At 41.0% G+C, this 16,202-nt stretch overlaps 1 protein-coding gene across 4 annotated transcripts in view; it reads left to right on the top strand.

The window, feature by feature from the left end:
• Positions 1-16,202, top strand: part of kiaa1328 (KIAA1328 ortholog) — a 51,829-nt gene that overhangs the window by 9,996 nt on the left and 25,631 nt on the right. For all 4 annotated transcript variants that reach the window (XM_057845929.1, XM_057845926.1, XM_057845930.1 and 1 more), the window contains exon 5: positions 14,984-15,108. In XM_057845929.1, coding sequence (XP_057701912.1) covers positions 14,984-15,108 — 125 coding nt within the window. The remainder of the gene's footprint in view (positions 1-14,983; positions 15,109-16,202) is intronic.

Raw genomic sequence — 16,202 nt, forward strand, 5'->3', positions numbered from 1 at the left:
GGCGGGGTCGTTGGCGGGGCCGCTTGGGGCCCGCGGGGCCTAGGTTGAGGCTTGCTGTCCCTTGCCGGTGGGGTGGACGCCCCCTGGTTGCTGGCGCTTGTTGTGGCGCCTGCTCGGGGTGCAGGGTGGGTGCTTGGTGGGTGGGAGGGGGGTGGGCGGTCGCGGAGGCGCCGTGGGTGGTCTGGGGCGGGGATTGATCGGGGCCCTGACGCTTCTTCCGCCCTGGGGCCGGTGGTTCTGGTGGACGGGGCCACGCCCGCGGGAGCCTGCCTCTTAATTCACACACTTCTCACTTCGGCACTGTAAATATTTTTCACCCTGGCACTTACATGCTCATACATTTCTCCGGGGAGAGTTGGGACGGGGCTTTACGGTCCCAGCCCGACTCCCCCCTGTTTTTAATGCACCACACACCAAGGTTGTGGGATGGTTGGGACCTGTTGGGGGGTGGGGGGGGGCCTCACGGCTGCCTCCTCACCACAGGCCCCGCCATCCCTGCACCTTTTTTAAATGCACCACACACATCATACTCCACAGGAGAGCTCCGGCAAAGGGCGGTGGGACGGGCGGCTGGACAGAAACTCCATGCTGCGGTCCCACTGCCCCAAGCCAAGCTCTCCTATTTTAATGCATACATTGCACTACCCTCCCCTCACACCCCCATCATGGTGCTGGGTGATGGCTGCCAGTCGGGAACCTGGCAGCCACAGTAATAGGGTGGTAGGTGGGTCCCACACTTTTTCTATATGGCGTGGCTCCCGGGGTGTGGCCTCCCCTCTGCCTCGGCTGCCGGCCGCGGGAGTGGGTTGGGGGGTCGGGTCTCCGATCTTGCATCGCCCCGTGGCAGTTCCTGGGCGTTCTCCTGCCTCCGCCTTCCCCTCTCTTCTCTGGCTGGGCATCCGCCCTGCGCTCCGTCGCGGGTCGCTGGCTGGGCGCCGGTGTATCAGCGGGGTGTCGCCTGCACCGGCGGGGGACCCTGCCTTGCCTGGGGCTTGGTGGGCCGCTGGGGGTCCCGTGGCCTGCCGTGCCGGTTGGGGGGCTGTGGCTCGTGGCCCGGGTGGGCGGGCGGGGGTGGGTGTAGGCGTGGGGTTGGTGATGCGTCCCCTCCTGCCATCCCTGAAGGCCGGTTGATGGGCGCGCGTGTGGCCCGGGGGACCACCCTGGGTCCCGGGGGGGGGACGGTGGCTCCTTTGCTGGGCGGCGGGAGGAGGGATGGGCTGCGCATGGCCCCCCCACCCGCCCTCCCTCCCCGGGCTGGCTGGGTGGGGGCCGTGGCCCTGGGTTGGCGCCCGCACGGTTTCTCCGCCCGTCTGCGTGGCTGTCGCGCGCCCGGTGGGGCTTGCGTGCTGCTGGATGTGGTAGGGCATGCTCGGGTTGGGGGTTCCGGTGCCGGGATTGGCGATGCGGCGGCGTAGGGTTGGTCGCCAACGGGCTTACACTCATAAGAGATTCACACGATTACTGGGTTCTAGATCACAGAACTGATTTGTGTACACTCTACCCCTTTCAATCACTTAGCTTATAGTCTTATAGACACCCCCACCCCCATTCTCCTCTTTCACTGGCCAATTGGCCCCCACATGGTGTAAACCGGAAATACATCTCGCTGACGATAGCACCAGCATATTAGTAACTAGTTTAGATGTTCAATGTATTTCTTGTTGTTGTTTATGTGTTTCTTTTCTTTCTTCTCTTGTATTTCTTTTCTTCTGTCCCCCCATAATCCCTTCCTGTTCGCTGCTTTGTCATAATAAAAAGGTATTTTGAAGGATCACAATGGGAGTATGTCAGACTCTCCATGTGAAACATTAAAACTGTTCAGAATCCGGGCACTTAGACTTCCATTCTCTGTGTCAAACAGCTGAACAGGACAGGTTTAAAAATAAATAAATAAATAAATAAATAAATAAAGTGCAGAGAGCATTATGAAAACCAAGGAACACACCAGGCAGGTCCGAGATACTGTTGTGGAGAAGTTTAAAGCCGGATTTTGATACAAAAAGATTTCCCAAGCTTTAAACATCTCAAGGAGCACTGTGCAAGCCATCATATTGAAATGGAAAGAGCATCAGACCACTGCAAATCTACCAAGACCCGGCCGTCCTTCCAAACTTTCTTCTCAAACAAGGAGAAAACTGATCAGAGATGCAGCCAAGAGGCCCATGATCACTCTGGATGAACTGCAGAGATCTACAGCTGAGGTGGGAGAGTCTGTCCATAGGACAACAATCAGTTGTACACTGCACAAATCTGGCCTTTATGGAAGAGTGGCAAGAAGAAAGCCATTTCTCAAAGATATCCATAAAAAGTCTTGTTTAAAGTTTGCCACAAGCCACCTGGGAGACACACCAAACATGTGGAAGAAGGTGCTCTGGTCAGATGAAACCAAAATTGAACTTTTTGGCCACAATGCAAAACGATATGTTTGGCGTAAAAGCAACACAGCTCATCGCCCTGAACACACCATCCCTACTGTCAAACATGGTGGTGGCAGCATCATGGTTTGGGCCTGCTTTTCTTCAGCAGGGACAGGGAAGATGGTTAAAATTGACGGGAAGATGGATGCAGCCGGGAAGATGGATGCAGCCAAATACAGGAACATTCTGGAAGAAAACCTGTTGGTATCTGCACAAGACCTGAGACTGGGACGGAGATTTATCTTCCAACAGGACAATGATCCAAAACATAAAGCCAAATCTACAATGGAATGGTTCAAAAATAAATGTATCCAGGTGTTAGAATGGCCAAGTCAAAGTCCAGATCTGAATCCAATCGAGAATCTGTGGAAAGAGCTGAAGACTGCTGTTCACAAACACTCTCCATCCAACCTCACTGAGCTCGAGCTGTTTTGCAAGGAAGAATGGGCAAGAATGTCAGTCTCTCGATGTGCAAAACTGATAGAAACATACCCCAAGCGACTTGCAGCTGTAATTGGAGCAAAAGGTGGCGATACAAAGTATTAACGCAAGGGGGCCGAATAATATTGCATGCCACACTTTTCAGTTTTTTATTTGTTAAAAAATTAAATTAAAGTTAAATTATCCAATAAATTTTGTTCCACTTCACGATTGTGTCCCACTTGTTGTTGATTCTTGACAAAAAATTAAAATTTTATATCTTTATGTCTGAAGCCTGAAATGTGGCGAAAGGTTGCAAGGTTCAAGGGGGCCGAATACTTTTGCAAGGCACTGTATTAGTAATAAACAGCGGCACGCAGACACTTTCTGCTATTCTTTCCCTGGTGCAATATAGAAAATGAATGTAATACAGTAGGACTTACACCATTCTTTAACCACTTAAATCTTTTCACAATTCATCAGTAAGAGTTTGGCTCATTATGGAGCTTGCCAATGCCGATGTTTCTGCGTTTACAAGAAGCCACTGTTTTTGGAAGCCCACGGATAAACACTGCGCCCGACCTTGAATAGTGAAAAAAACTAAAATAATTTATGGCTATAATCAATTTATTGTAAATTGTTTTATTTTATCCATGAAAAAAAAACAACCCCTCACATTCTTTAATAATCAAGGATGACATTCCAATAAGTGGTTTCCACTCAAAGAGAAGACTTAAAGTAAACAAAACCGTGAACTTGGTGAATCCAAGTTTCCCAAAGCTTATATATTAGCTGTATGATTCAAGGTGTGATATGATGCACCACCTTGAGGACAATCCTTTTCTAAAATTAATTCAATTGATTATGCAACAGTCATTTTCATTAAGACAATTAAAAGAAGAAATAGTAAGGTTTTTTTTTTTTTTTTTTTAAATGACTAGGATATGCCCTTAGTCAAATAAACTGCATGGCACCTGACAATATCTATGACTCAGGGGTACAAGGGTGTTTTGACCAAGTACAGTGGTTCCTTGAAATATGAGTTTAATTTATTCTTTGACCACAATCGTAACTTAATACATCCATCTTCAACCACTTATCAGGTTTATTAAATCATTGCTCCCCATTGTAAAAAAGAGAAATGGCTTTATTTCATTCCAGCCCTCCCCTGTGTCATGACAAATAGGAATTCTATAATAATCAGTTTTTGTTTGTTTTGCAAAACTAATAGCATAATTAAGTCAAATATAATGAATTAACAACATGTGTATTGAAGCTGGGGAAAAAATATCATCTGGCGATAAATCGTGATCCTTCATGTCCCAATACCAAGTATCGATATTTTTTTCTGAGTATCGATACTGTAGATACTTTTAATGTGCTGTGCCAACGCAGCGTGGGCCACAAGCCAACAAACTAGAGATGTCCTGATCCGATCACCTGATCCTTCTGGTGCTTTTCTTGATCGACAAGTATTTTTCTACGTTATTGTTGTTTAAGAATAATTCAGTGGGACAGTAACATGTTTAAAACATTTTTTGGGGGGGTATCTGATCGGGAGTCTATAGGCAGATTCTCAGAATCAGGTGACTCAGACTCTGACGCAAAAATATGCAATTGGGACATCCCTACAACAAGCACGTTCTTTAAAATGTGAAGTATTTTAAGTAGTTTTTGTTCTATTTTGCACAGGAACAGTTGCTGCAACAGATAATGAACTTTTCAAAGTAAAAAAAAAAAAGAATAAATGTCAAATAGCATCTCGTTTAAACTGACATACATGCATCTGTGTTTTTATAAATTTTAAAAGGTAATATGTTGCCAAAGTTGAAATAACATAATACAGATCGGATCGTGACAAAAGCAGATCGCCCCAGCCCTAATGTTTATGATGTTTAAATGCTGTAATTTATTCAATGTGCTGCTCCTTCTGGTGTATTCTTCTTGGCCACAGGGAGGCAGTATAATACAGTCATGCAGACAAACACACAGGGATAAATATCATCTACTTCCATATCAGGGGTGAAGTGGACCAGAACGGTCAGGAAGGCAGTTCCGGTATAAGATTCAGTGCAGGAACGCAGTTCCGGTATAAAATTCAGGGCCTGAATGCTGTTCCGGTATACTCTGCTTTGATTCGAAAAATATGATTGCAACTGTCATAACGCTATGTAAAAAAAATGCTAAGCTGCCACACATGCGTTTCATTTCCAAGAAGAAAACAATCTACCTACTAACATCAGATTTAAATACAAAAGTGTTAACAACAACTATAATAAAGTGCTTTTGTAGCGTAATCCGTTTCCACCAATATTTATTATTTATTTTATTCTACGGATGGCATGGGGTTTCCCCAGCTGCTGCAGTTATTTGAGTCTGACGATGATGAGTCACGTCAACGTGCGAATGCACGCAGCAAAGCAAAATGCCTGGACTCATTTATCTGTTCAGTTGGCTGACATACTGACATGTGGTCAACAGAGATAGTTACAGTATCTCTGATTGATTCAAATGTGCATGTTTTCTGGAACAGCAAAAAAAAAAAAAAAAAAAGTTTGTTGATGCAACAAAAAAGGGCAATGCAACAGAAAATGGATCAAATCTTTAAGAGCAAGGAAAGAGTTGAGGGGGCTTATTTATCATATTTAGTTTTATTTGGGCTGATGGGGAGGTTCAGAACATCTTGGCTGTCAATGTGCGCTTTGGAATTATATTTGTTCTTTTATATTAGGCTACTTATTCATTTCCTTATGATTTAAAAAAGTCTATGCGCGATCTTCAAAATATGTTCCATTTTACTCTGCATAATATAAGTCATTTGTACTTATTTTTCTGAATGTATGTCACTTATATCTTTATTATTAAAAAAAAAAAGAAAGTAAATGTTTACATTAAGTTCAATTTTAGTATACATCCTATGTTCTTAAGTAGTTAAAATTGAGATTTGGCATTTAGTATGTGAGGAAATGTGGGAAAATAAAAATTAAGAGATGGAGGTTGGGGTTATTGCTGTTTTTGTTAACTTTTATTTTGCAAATCATTGAAAAAATACAATTTTGAATGAAAATCAGTTTTTGTATGTGTTATAGAAATAACTGCCAAAACAGTTTTCTTTGCATTTCAGTAGTTTTAGGAGGGTTGACCCCCCCCAAAATGAAAATAAATAAATAAATTAATTAATTAATAACAGTTCCAGCAAGAAATTGTAGACAGTTTCACCCCTGCTTCTATTGTAATGGACCCATTAAGAAGATGTCTCATTGGTAATTTTTGGTAAGCAAATAAAGAAGTCCCTGTGAGTGTTGTTAAATTGTCAACATTTTCTGTTACGGTAGTATTAGGATGGTGTACCATTGTAAAGGCCATGTTATTTGATTGTTTTAATAACATACAGGCCATTCTCTTGATATTTTAGTTCAATGGTTAACCTCAACTAGGAGTGGTATTAAACAGCCTGAATCCTCTTTTTTGATTTTTGTGTTATTTGCGAAAGTGCTGCACAGTGAGTTCAACAGGGCTCCACAGTGCTCATATCTCAATTTTAAGCTTGTTAGTCAAATCAAAGCAAAAAAAAAAAAAGCCCAAATGATGGCTTGTATCAGTGAAAAACATTCAAGTAAGGCTGCTTGAATCTCAAAGAACTGCTGTCTATCAAAAAAATGCAATTAATGTGTTGTCATAAATATAGCATACTAAAAGGAATGTTTTTTTTGTCATAGAAATAATCTCTCAATATCATTTTTGAGTTAAGAAAAATGTCTTTTTGTCACCGAAGCACCTGCTTATTAGGACCGATTTATCATTGAGGTGAGAGATATTAGATACACTTACACAATCAAATTTAGAATAACACACAAGACGATTATGTAGCATTTTTCTTTTTTTATTGCAAAATATTTAATCCAGTCAAACTGTCTTGTCTCATCACATTGTGCTGGTGTAGCTAATTAAGTGTCTGGCAAAAGAATCACGTCGAAACAATCAACAGGGGGCACTGTTGTCTTTTGTAAGGTTTTGCACGGCTTGTGCACAATTTGAATTCCTACTAGAGGCAGACAAATGGGGAGATTCATTTCAATTTTTTGACGCCTGCCACAGTTGTCTTTTGTAAATGCTAGCAGCTTATTTGCTTTTGTGCACAAAATCAATTTCACGGTTGGAGCAATGGCCCAAACTCGAAAGCATCTATTAAGTTTGGTATTTACTAAAAAGACTACAGTATTGTGTCTTTTCAATATGTTTTTGTAACCTTTCTTTTGCACATTGGATGTCAGTCTCTCTCCACACGGTGAAGGCCAGAATGTTCTTCATTCACTAATTTGATGCTAACAATGTTATCATGTTTTGTGCACTCTGCTGTCTTCTTTAAAATTCCACTCAGGTTAACTCACAGTAATCAGTTGAGGCTAAATTGCCGCAAAATATGAAGAGTAATTGACCCTGCTGGCAAATTGTATGATCGGAAACGGAAGTGCGTTAAATTAGGATGGCACAGCTCAATTAAATGTGCTCTGGCTTGCAGACTTGGCATTTACACCAAAGTTCTAAACTCTATTAAAAGGTATTTGAGAGAGAAAAATGTTAGGTTCCCAGCACCTCGCGGGGGATAACGTAGTCTTTAAAAGTGTGAGCAAGCCTCATGAACGTACTTCTCGGGGATAAGGTTCTGGCACTTCACAGAAAGGTTAAGGAGACACCAAAGGCAAACACACTGAATGAGAGTCTTGTCAAATCTAATTCCATTACGCCTTAGCTTATCTTATCTAACCAAGGTTCAGGGTTGACAGGGTGTAAGAAATGTTGGGCTGTACTTTAGCTCTAAGCCACCAAGGATGAGAGAGAAAAGGTAACCTTGATATTTGGGTGTTGAGTTGACATTTAGAACTAAAGTGAATTAGTTTCAGAAAGAAGCAATGGTTTAGGACATTAAAGCGTGTTAGTATGTGCAGAAATCATCGTGGCGATAGCGCTCTTAGAGCTTCACACAGAACAAGGTGCAGCAGGAGTTGCGCCTGGAGGAAATCGGGGGGCTGTGGAGGGATGGGATGTCTTGGGATGTGCCACTGTCTCAGTAATGATCTGGGGGGAAAAAAACAACATATTTTTTCATTTTGACTTACAATATAAAATGCAGATAGCTTGTTTTAACAGGTGGTTTTTGCACTAAGAGCTTACCATTACGGAAATACAAATTGAAATGGAAAACTCAAAATTGTGTGGGAAGCCCTGTCATCATTGGAAAGCTTACAATCTCAATTTTCTGGGGGGAAAAAAATCTGAACAGGAGGGCATTTTAAAAAAGAAAAGAAAATGTTTTCAAACATCAAAACCCTAACTGGAGGTGAGAGCATCGAGAGCAAAATTAAAGACGCCGTGATTTTAACTAGTGTTGCACCGATACCATTTTTTGGCTCGATACCGATACCTGGCTGTGCAGTATCGGCCGATACCGATACACCCTCGTTTATATATATATATATATATATATACTTCATTTTTTTTTCCCCCCAAAGAGCTACATAATTGGATGTGAAATCATTGCTATCAAGGCTTTGTCAGGCTGTAGCTTACCTTTGCAAAATAGGAAAAAGACTAGTACAAAGTATAATACTAGCCCAACAGTGAGAAAGTAAAAATAAGTTCATAATAATAAACTCTGAATGAACTGAGTAAAATTCTTTATCCCCTCTCAAAGGCCAAACAGTGCAACTTTCATGAAATTATTGTCACATTCTGCTGCTGGTTAGATTGTGTTTTGTTGCTGGGCTGTTAGTGGGGTCGTTCCTGACGTCGCACCTGAATCCAACGCAGGCTCATCAACGCAGCATTTAAGCACGGGTGAGCTCAGAGAAGGCTGCCGAGCTATTTGCTTTGCTGATCGCCATTTGACATCTCGCACTATAGTCTCGCTACATTTGCTTGCTTTGCCTGCATTGGTTTTTTTCTGTTAGTGTGCTGTACTCGTTTGTAACCTCTACCCTGTGCAGGTATTTGAGTGTTTTTATTTTGGCTTTTTGGCTCACTGCCTATCATCTTAGTTAACCTTCGAGTTTGTAGTATTGAGCTCCGTTGATCTGCTGTCACGGACTCCTTTTGTTATTTTTATTATCCCGCGATCGCGTGTTATTTTTTGTTTGCAATCATTAAACCTTTGTACGTATCCCCCGCTTGTTGTCCTCTTCGAGTTCTAACCTTGTTTCCGCATTTGCGGACGCTAACAATTATAAGTAATATTAACAAACATGGTAATATAACAAGGGTCACAATGCAGAATCAGACATCAAGGGTGGTCGTGATTTTATTTTTCATATATTTACCCTTTTAAACATTTTTTTCAAATTTTTCTTTGTTTGGATCGATTATTTATCATCTAACATATCCGGGAAAATGCGACATTAACAAAAGAAATACAATTAAGCGATAGAGCTGTCCCGACTAGTCGACATAGTCGACGTCATCGATGACGTAAATCCGTCGACGAGCACAACATCCCGTCGGCGGTTAATGAAGGGTTAAAAAAATATATGCGTGGAAAGTTAGAATGTCGGATGCTGTTTGCAAGCGGGGAAAGCGGCACAAAGCCAAAAAAAAGCGCACCAGAGTGTCCAAAAGATTGACTTATTTCAAAGAAACAAAGGAGAGTACACTCTTCTGTCCTGTCTCTTCAATGCCAAGCTTGGCTGCACGTCGGCCGTGAATAAACACCAAGCGCCTTCACGCAGTTTGTAATTTTTTTTTTTTCATTTTTTGTACACCAGAGGGTGCTGTCGCCTTACTAAATAATAATGTTTCATTGACAATGGGCCTATAAGTGCTATTAGTATTGTTCTTAATGCTAATTGAAATGTTTATTTTATGGTATAGAAAATTATATAAGGTTAAAAGGTCATAAATATTTACAGTATATACAGTGATTGCACTCAAGGGAGAGATTGTCAATGATAAGGTAATAAATTAAGGTAAAGGCAATTCATATAGGCAATTCATTGATATATAAATAAGGTTTAAAAGGAAAAAGGTGAAAAGTTTTTGTTAATTTCTAATTGTGTTGCTTTATTTGTGTGCACCGTCGCTCTTAGGATATGTTTACATCAAGGATGGAATAAAAGTTGTAACCCATCAGTTTAGGAGACCATCTTTTCAATCGGGATGCTACACTAGTTAATTCTATCAGCATTTGAACTCATTGTTTATTTGTGATTTATTATTGTCATTTACATGTTTATTTTTACTTTAATAAATAATTTGAGTGTTCCAATATGTTTTTATGAATTGATAAGCGTCAACAAAAATTTCATTGCTAAATTAGTGAAAAAAAAAAAAAAAAAAAATTTTTTTTCAATTATTAGATTAGTCGACTAATCGTAAAAATAGTCGGCTGACTAATCGGGAGAAAATTAGTCGTTTGGGACAGCCCTACGTGACTTATTTACAGACGCCAAATTTTTTCATCGTTATGTAATTTGTTTAAAAGTAAAATATGCGAGTAATTTTTAAAGTATTTTTTTAAACAAAATATTAGACATTGATTGATGATTCAAAGCTAAAAATGACATTTTGAATAATAAATACAATTACTTACTTTCTTTTTATGGCTGGGTTGAAACAAAAGCGTTGCGCGACGTCTGTAAACGGGTGTTTCCATGGTAAAACGGACAAATTAAAAATAGTTCGGGGGCTTAATGCGCCATGAATCTGCAATGGCAGCATATAGACATATTATTCTATCAAACACAACAGTTCTTTTGGCTTAAAATACAGCAGTTTATTTTAAAGAGGGGCGCAAGTGTTTTCTGCTATTTATAATCGGCTACAGTAGTTTTAATAGGAGAGGTTTTACTCATGTACTGAAAGACAGCTGGTTTGAACTTCTTCAAGCTATGCCCAAGATATTTGAGCCCCCTTCAGTGAAAGTGTAAATATTGAAACGAGTGACGAGGGCTGCCACTGTCGAATAGTCTTTCAATCAATTGTTGCATTGATTGATCAAATCATTGTTCAAAACTGTGGAATTTATCGAAATATCAATGATCAGTTCAGCTGCTTAGACACAGAGAATGCTAAATCTAATTGTCTTTAAAGGCTGGAACAGTTTTAATGTGCCACATGGGAGTTTGGGTGGTCCTTCAGCCTATCGAAGTCGCCAAAACCAGCCTACATAGACCACGGAAATAGAATGAAGGAGGGCACAACTACTGCCCCGTGTCCACAACCACTACCAGTCCATGCACCCCGCTAGACATGTGCAGATTACCGTTTTCAAGGTATACCGTGGTATGAAAAATTTTTCCGTCATACCGTCTCTACGGTATTAGCTATTTTTTAATGTGCCAAAAATGCAAGGAGAAATCCCTCACTTGCAGCTACAAGGTTCAACCCTCCCCCACATGTTGTTGCTGAGTGTCAGTGAGTCATCTGTGCTACACGATGGCTGGAGGAGGTGAAACTCCTGAACTGTTTCCCCCATCGAAGAAAACAAAATTGCTGGTATGGGAATGCTTCGGCTCCAGAAAAGTTAGACGGCCGTGGCTTAGAGGAGGAGGACCAACCGACATGTAAAACATGTTTGTGGAGGGTGGGTAGCGAGTAGGCAATACCTCCAATATAATTTCACATTTATACAAAAGTAAAGGTTTGTAAGCACTGTTATGAATGTTTCCCACTAGCTACGAGAGTTAACTCCTTTGTGTTTACTGTGTCTAGCTGAGGTAAAACGTGTTTTTTTTTTCTCTCTGGCAACTGTCTGTGTTGAGAAAGAATGTGTGTATAATGTAAACATGATACGTATGATAATATGATACTCATACGTGGTTTCTATGGAAAATAATTCAATTAGTTTTTTCTGTTTGTAATAATTGGGTTTAGGCTCACCTAAAGTACTGCGTTTTAATTTTATTTAAAATATTTCAGTTATTATTTTTTTAACTTACCATTATACTTATGTTGCAATTTGCTAATATGTTTTGAAAAAATAACATTCCTGTTTTAATTGATTTTTTTAACCCAGATATCTCAAAATAACACATTTTAGAGTTATAATTGCAATACCATGAAACTGATATTTTGGCCTAAGGTTATCATACCGTCAGAGTATCATACCAGCACATGCCTATAGGGGCTTCTAATAATTGCAGACGTCCATTCGCTTCTGGTTCATTTGTGAAGCTGCTTCAAGTTCACCTACATGTAAATTACAGGTTATTCATTCTGCAGTTGTAATTTTTTATTAAACATGTTTGTCGTTCTTTAGGTTCAGTTGCATTTACAAGGTAGAAAAACAATGACAATTTACCATTTGTTAAAGACCTAATGTTACATTTACGGCTATATTTGAATGAATAAAATGTCATTCAAATTATGATATTTTGTGCACAATTGTGTTTCACTTTGACCTCAGTCTTTACGGTCTACTGTAACTTAGGGGCCGTTTACATGGTGACTCTCCTAGAAGACGAAAAATTTCATGTTTGCATTTATATGGGCCCGTCTCCATTCGAACAATGTTGCAATTCTGCATGAAAACGATGTAGTATTCATGCCAGGCCCTAAAGGGCAGTGCAGATTTACAAGGCGACAGCGAATGATGCACTTTGACCCCACTAAAGTTCCTCAGCCCGGAAAAAAATATGCCCGCCCACTCGAAGCGATGGCATTTTTCTTTTGTTCAAAAAGGCACAAAAATGGAAACATTCAACATATTTAAAAATATTTTTAAATCAATAAATGAAAGCCGACATTACGCCATATTTGCTGTTTTTAATATTTAGTAGCCCCGCTGCGCACGCCCAATGTGACGTGTACGAGTGTGCTGACGTTATCGGTGCGGTGTCGCACCGAGGCAGCCTTTGATATGCATGCCGAGATAGCCCCCCTCAACCTCCCGCAATCGAATTCTTCCGCTTTGGAGGTAGGATTCAGAATTTTTCATCTTCGCCTTCCGTCTTCGGCGACACAATATGCACGGGAGGCAAATCCGCAACACAGTCATTGCGTCTTCGTGTCGCAGAGTCGTCATGTAAACTGCCGTCATGTAAACTTAATTTACAATGCATAGTTTTTTGCCGGAACATTCACTTATTTCTTGTCTATGTGACTTTGATGTGCCCATTTTCTTTAGGTTCAGTTGCATTTACAAGGTTATGCAAGCTGTCATCTTGAATTAATTCTCCATCATTGCTTCCTTACAAACAAATTTCTAGTCATCAATCTCCACCCCTTTTTGTCCTACACTCCTCTTCAAGCTCAATCTGTTTGATTCGGTGTGCTAAAGTAGGCTTTAGAATATTCTCTCCCCCTCCTGTGCAAATTTGTTCCTCCTTGAAGTGGATTTCATAATTTCATTTGAGCCTCAGCCTGACAGGGAAGTGAATCATTTTGACAGGCCTCTTCAGCCCAAGCCCTTGATTTTGAGTATTTTGGGAGCAGGGGGGAGGAGTAAGTCATTGTTAGCAATTTGCAACTGTGATGTAAACCATGGGCTTTCCGAGTACTGTACTTGGCCCTTGGCTGATGTCCAAGGATGTGGAGAAAGCCTGTTTCTGTAGCATCTGGCACAGAAGTGGAATCTTATTAGTATTGCTCCTCTTGGACCAGATTGCCTATAGTGCTTGCTGTCTAGGGACTGCATGTTCCTGTCATCATATTAGCATGCTTTACCTCCACGTGCAGCGATAGGACTCCGGTGCACAGTAGGACATTCTTCAAGGTGTACTTTTGTTTGTGTTGTCTCGCAAAATCATTTGTATTCAATGCAATGGGCTGTATTTTATATTTATGTCACAGAGAAGTAATGTTTGTTTTAAGGGTAAGAAAGTATAGGGAATTTTATTCAAATGTTTTGAAATACAAAAAGCATGCATTTTGTAACACATTACACTCAATCTTGGACTAGGGTGAGCGTTGTATGCATATTCAGTATCTTCCCTGCAAGACCCTTCCCTATTCATGCTGCATAAACAGACCTCCCAGCAACGGTTTACATGATGTGATGTCCTTGTGATGTCCTTTCATCGAGCAAGACTTCCATAGACATTATCAGTGCTGGGCGGGCAGCCGCTTTAGTTAGATGGAGGGTTCAATCAAAGTGTTTCCTCACATTTTTCAATGTTTATGGAAGCTGCTGCATTGCATTTGTCTTGTGTCTGGTCCTCATTTCAAAGTTGTACCTCCTCTCTTCCCTTTCCCGCCGTTTCATTTCCTCAACCTGATTGAAGTCCTCTAACAACCAAAGTGTTTTCTTATGGAGTGCTCTGCCAACTATTTCTTCAATATGACTCTACTTTGAACTTTGATTTCCTCTTAATATCTGGGCTTTTTCTTTTTTTCTTTATTTCTTTTTTTTTTTTTTAAACGGATGCTGAGAAACTCATCAGCTGGGGTAGCAGGGCCACCATCATAAAAATATATGGCCTGGAGGAAATACACTTTATGGTCAGCTTGGGTGGGAGTGTGTGTGCACGACTTGCTTTTATTGTAGCATTTGTGTGGGGGAGTGTTAGCGCAGGTAGGGAAATTGTGCTCTCGTGCCTCAGCGTGTTTGCGTATGAGTGTCCTAGAAAGTCAGAGTAAGACGGAGGTTGATTATTGAATATGTATGAGTTTGTCTGTGTATCTCGTACTCATTATCTTTGTATGTGCTGGTGTGGTGGTACCACTGTCATTAGTGGGCTCCTGAGGCGCAGCAGTAGTTCCGCTCCAGATTAGTTTTCTTGTATCTGCCAACTCTCTGTCTGGCAGAGAGTCTGGTATGGTGCTGCCCAGCTCAACTCAGCGCAGCATGGTTCAAACCAGATGGTTAAAATTCTGTTCTGTTCACCAACTCAGGTTTTTTTTCTGGTGCCCCACACCCCAGTCTTTCTGTACTTTCATGGTCAAGGATGTAACTGTTAATAAAACAATGGTTTAATTTCAGTTGTCCAGTAAAACTAGCCGCTATCATTTTATAGCGTCACTCATTTCACACAAAAAATGACTGATCTATATTGAATGACCTTTTAAAGCAGATCTGGGAAGCTAGAGCAATGCCAATTAAACAGACTTTTGATAATGTTGTCTTTACTGTTTCATCTTGAATGTAAAAGTTTATCTTATGCAAGTTTTTGGACTCTGTGAATATCTTATGTTTTCCTTAACTATTGGTGTGCCAGGCCTTCAGCAGCAGTACAGAGAGTGTCAGGAGCTTCTTGGGCTCTACCAACAATACCTTACTCAGCAGCAAATAAAGCTCAACCAGTCCAACGCTGAGCTTAGCCAGGCACACACTGACTATAAGGTATGGTACGTATAGACTCTGTATGCTGCTAAAGGGTTCATTGAGACCTCATATAACAGCTCATTTATGGCTAAGTGCCAAAATAATGCATATCAATTGACTGTAGAAGTCCCTCGAAGTCACTTGGTTCGATATGATTACACTACAGTAAAACTATCTCAAGGTCACACCTTAGAAGGGAAGACACTTTTCAGCCTAAGCATCTGGAGATGGAATAGATGACATGGCCAACCTCATTGTCCCACTGTGGCTCTGAATAATGGGTGTTTGCCTGATCCCTGACCCTTAGCAAATGAGTCACACTCTCCCTTCCCTAGTCAACTATAAGATGGGCTTTTCCTCCTTATGTTTATCTCATAATGTGCCTGACCTTGGTTTACCTGCCAGTAATGCTCAGTTGAAAATTGGCCTCTTAATCTTCCTGCCTCTGTCAGGTCCAAACAGGATACGGTAAGTGTAATAGTACGGTGCACGCCATTGTAATTATGTGCACTGAAAGACATTGGATTTGAAGCGGCACGTTTTTAGGAATATTTTGAGCCACTCATCTGAATAAATAAAGTGAGTGAATAGCGCATAATTCAACACTGACAAATTTCATCTTTAGCCAGCTCTATATTATGCTTTTTACGCTGCACGGCAGCCGACTGATTAGCACATCAGCCTAACAATTCAGAGTTTATGGGTTCAAATTTGACTCTTTGGACTGCTGATTTTACAAGTTCTCCCCGTACATGTTTACTCCTGTTTCCTCCCACGTTCCTAAAACATTCATGATGGGTTAATTGAAAATTTTAGATTATCCTTGGGTGTGAATTTGGGTTTGAATCGTTGTCTACATGCGCTCTGCTCGGGTGACCATATTTTGATTTCAAAACACTCAGCCCGGCCTCGAGATACTTGAATTTTACTCGAAGTTCACTCAAAGATGCCTATATCACTTTAACATATTTAAAGTGTGCCTTTTGCATTGAAATAAGACCGCAAAAGAGGTGGTCGTCTTATATTCGCGGTCTAGACATGATACCCATTCACGACGCTAGATGGCGCCAGATATCATGGAAGCGATGTTCTGTCATGACAGATCTCAGCTA

This window comes from Corythoichthys intestinalis, chromosome 9, assembly GCF_030265065.1.
Source record: "Corythoichthys intestinalis isolate RoL2023-P3 chromosome 9, ASM3026506v1, whole genome shotgun sequence".
Classification (NCBI taxonomy): Eukaryota; Metazoa; Chordata; class Actinopteri; order Syngnathiformes; family Syngnathidae; genus Corythoichthys; species Corythoichthys intestinalis.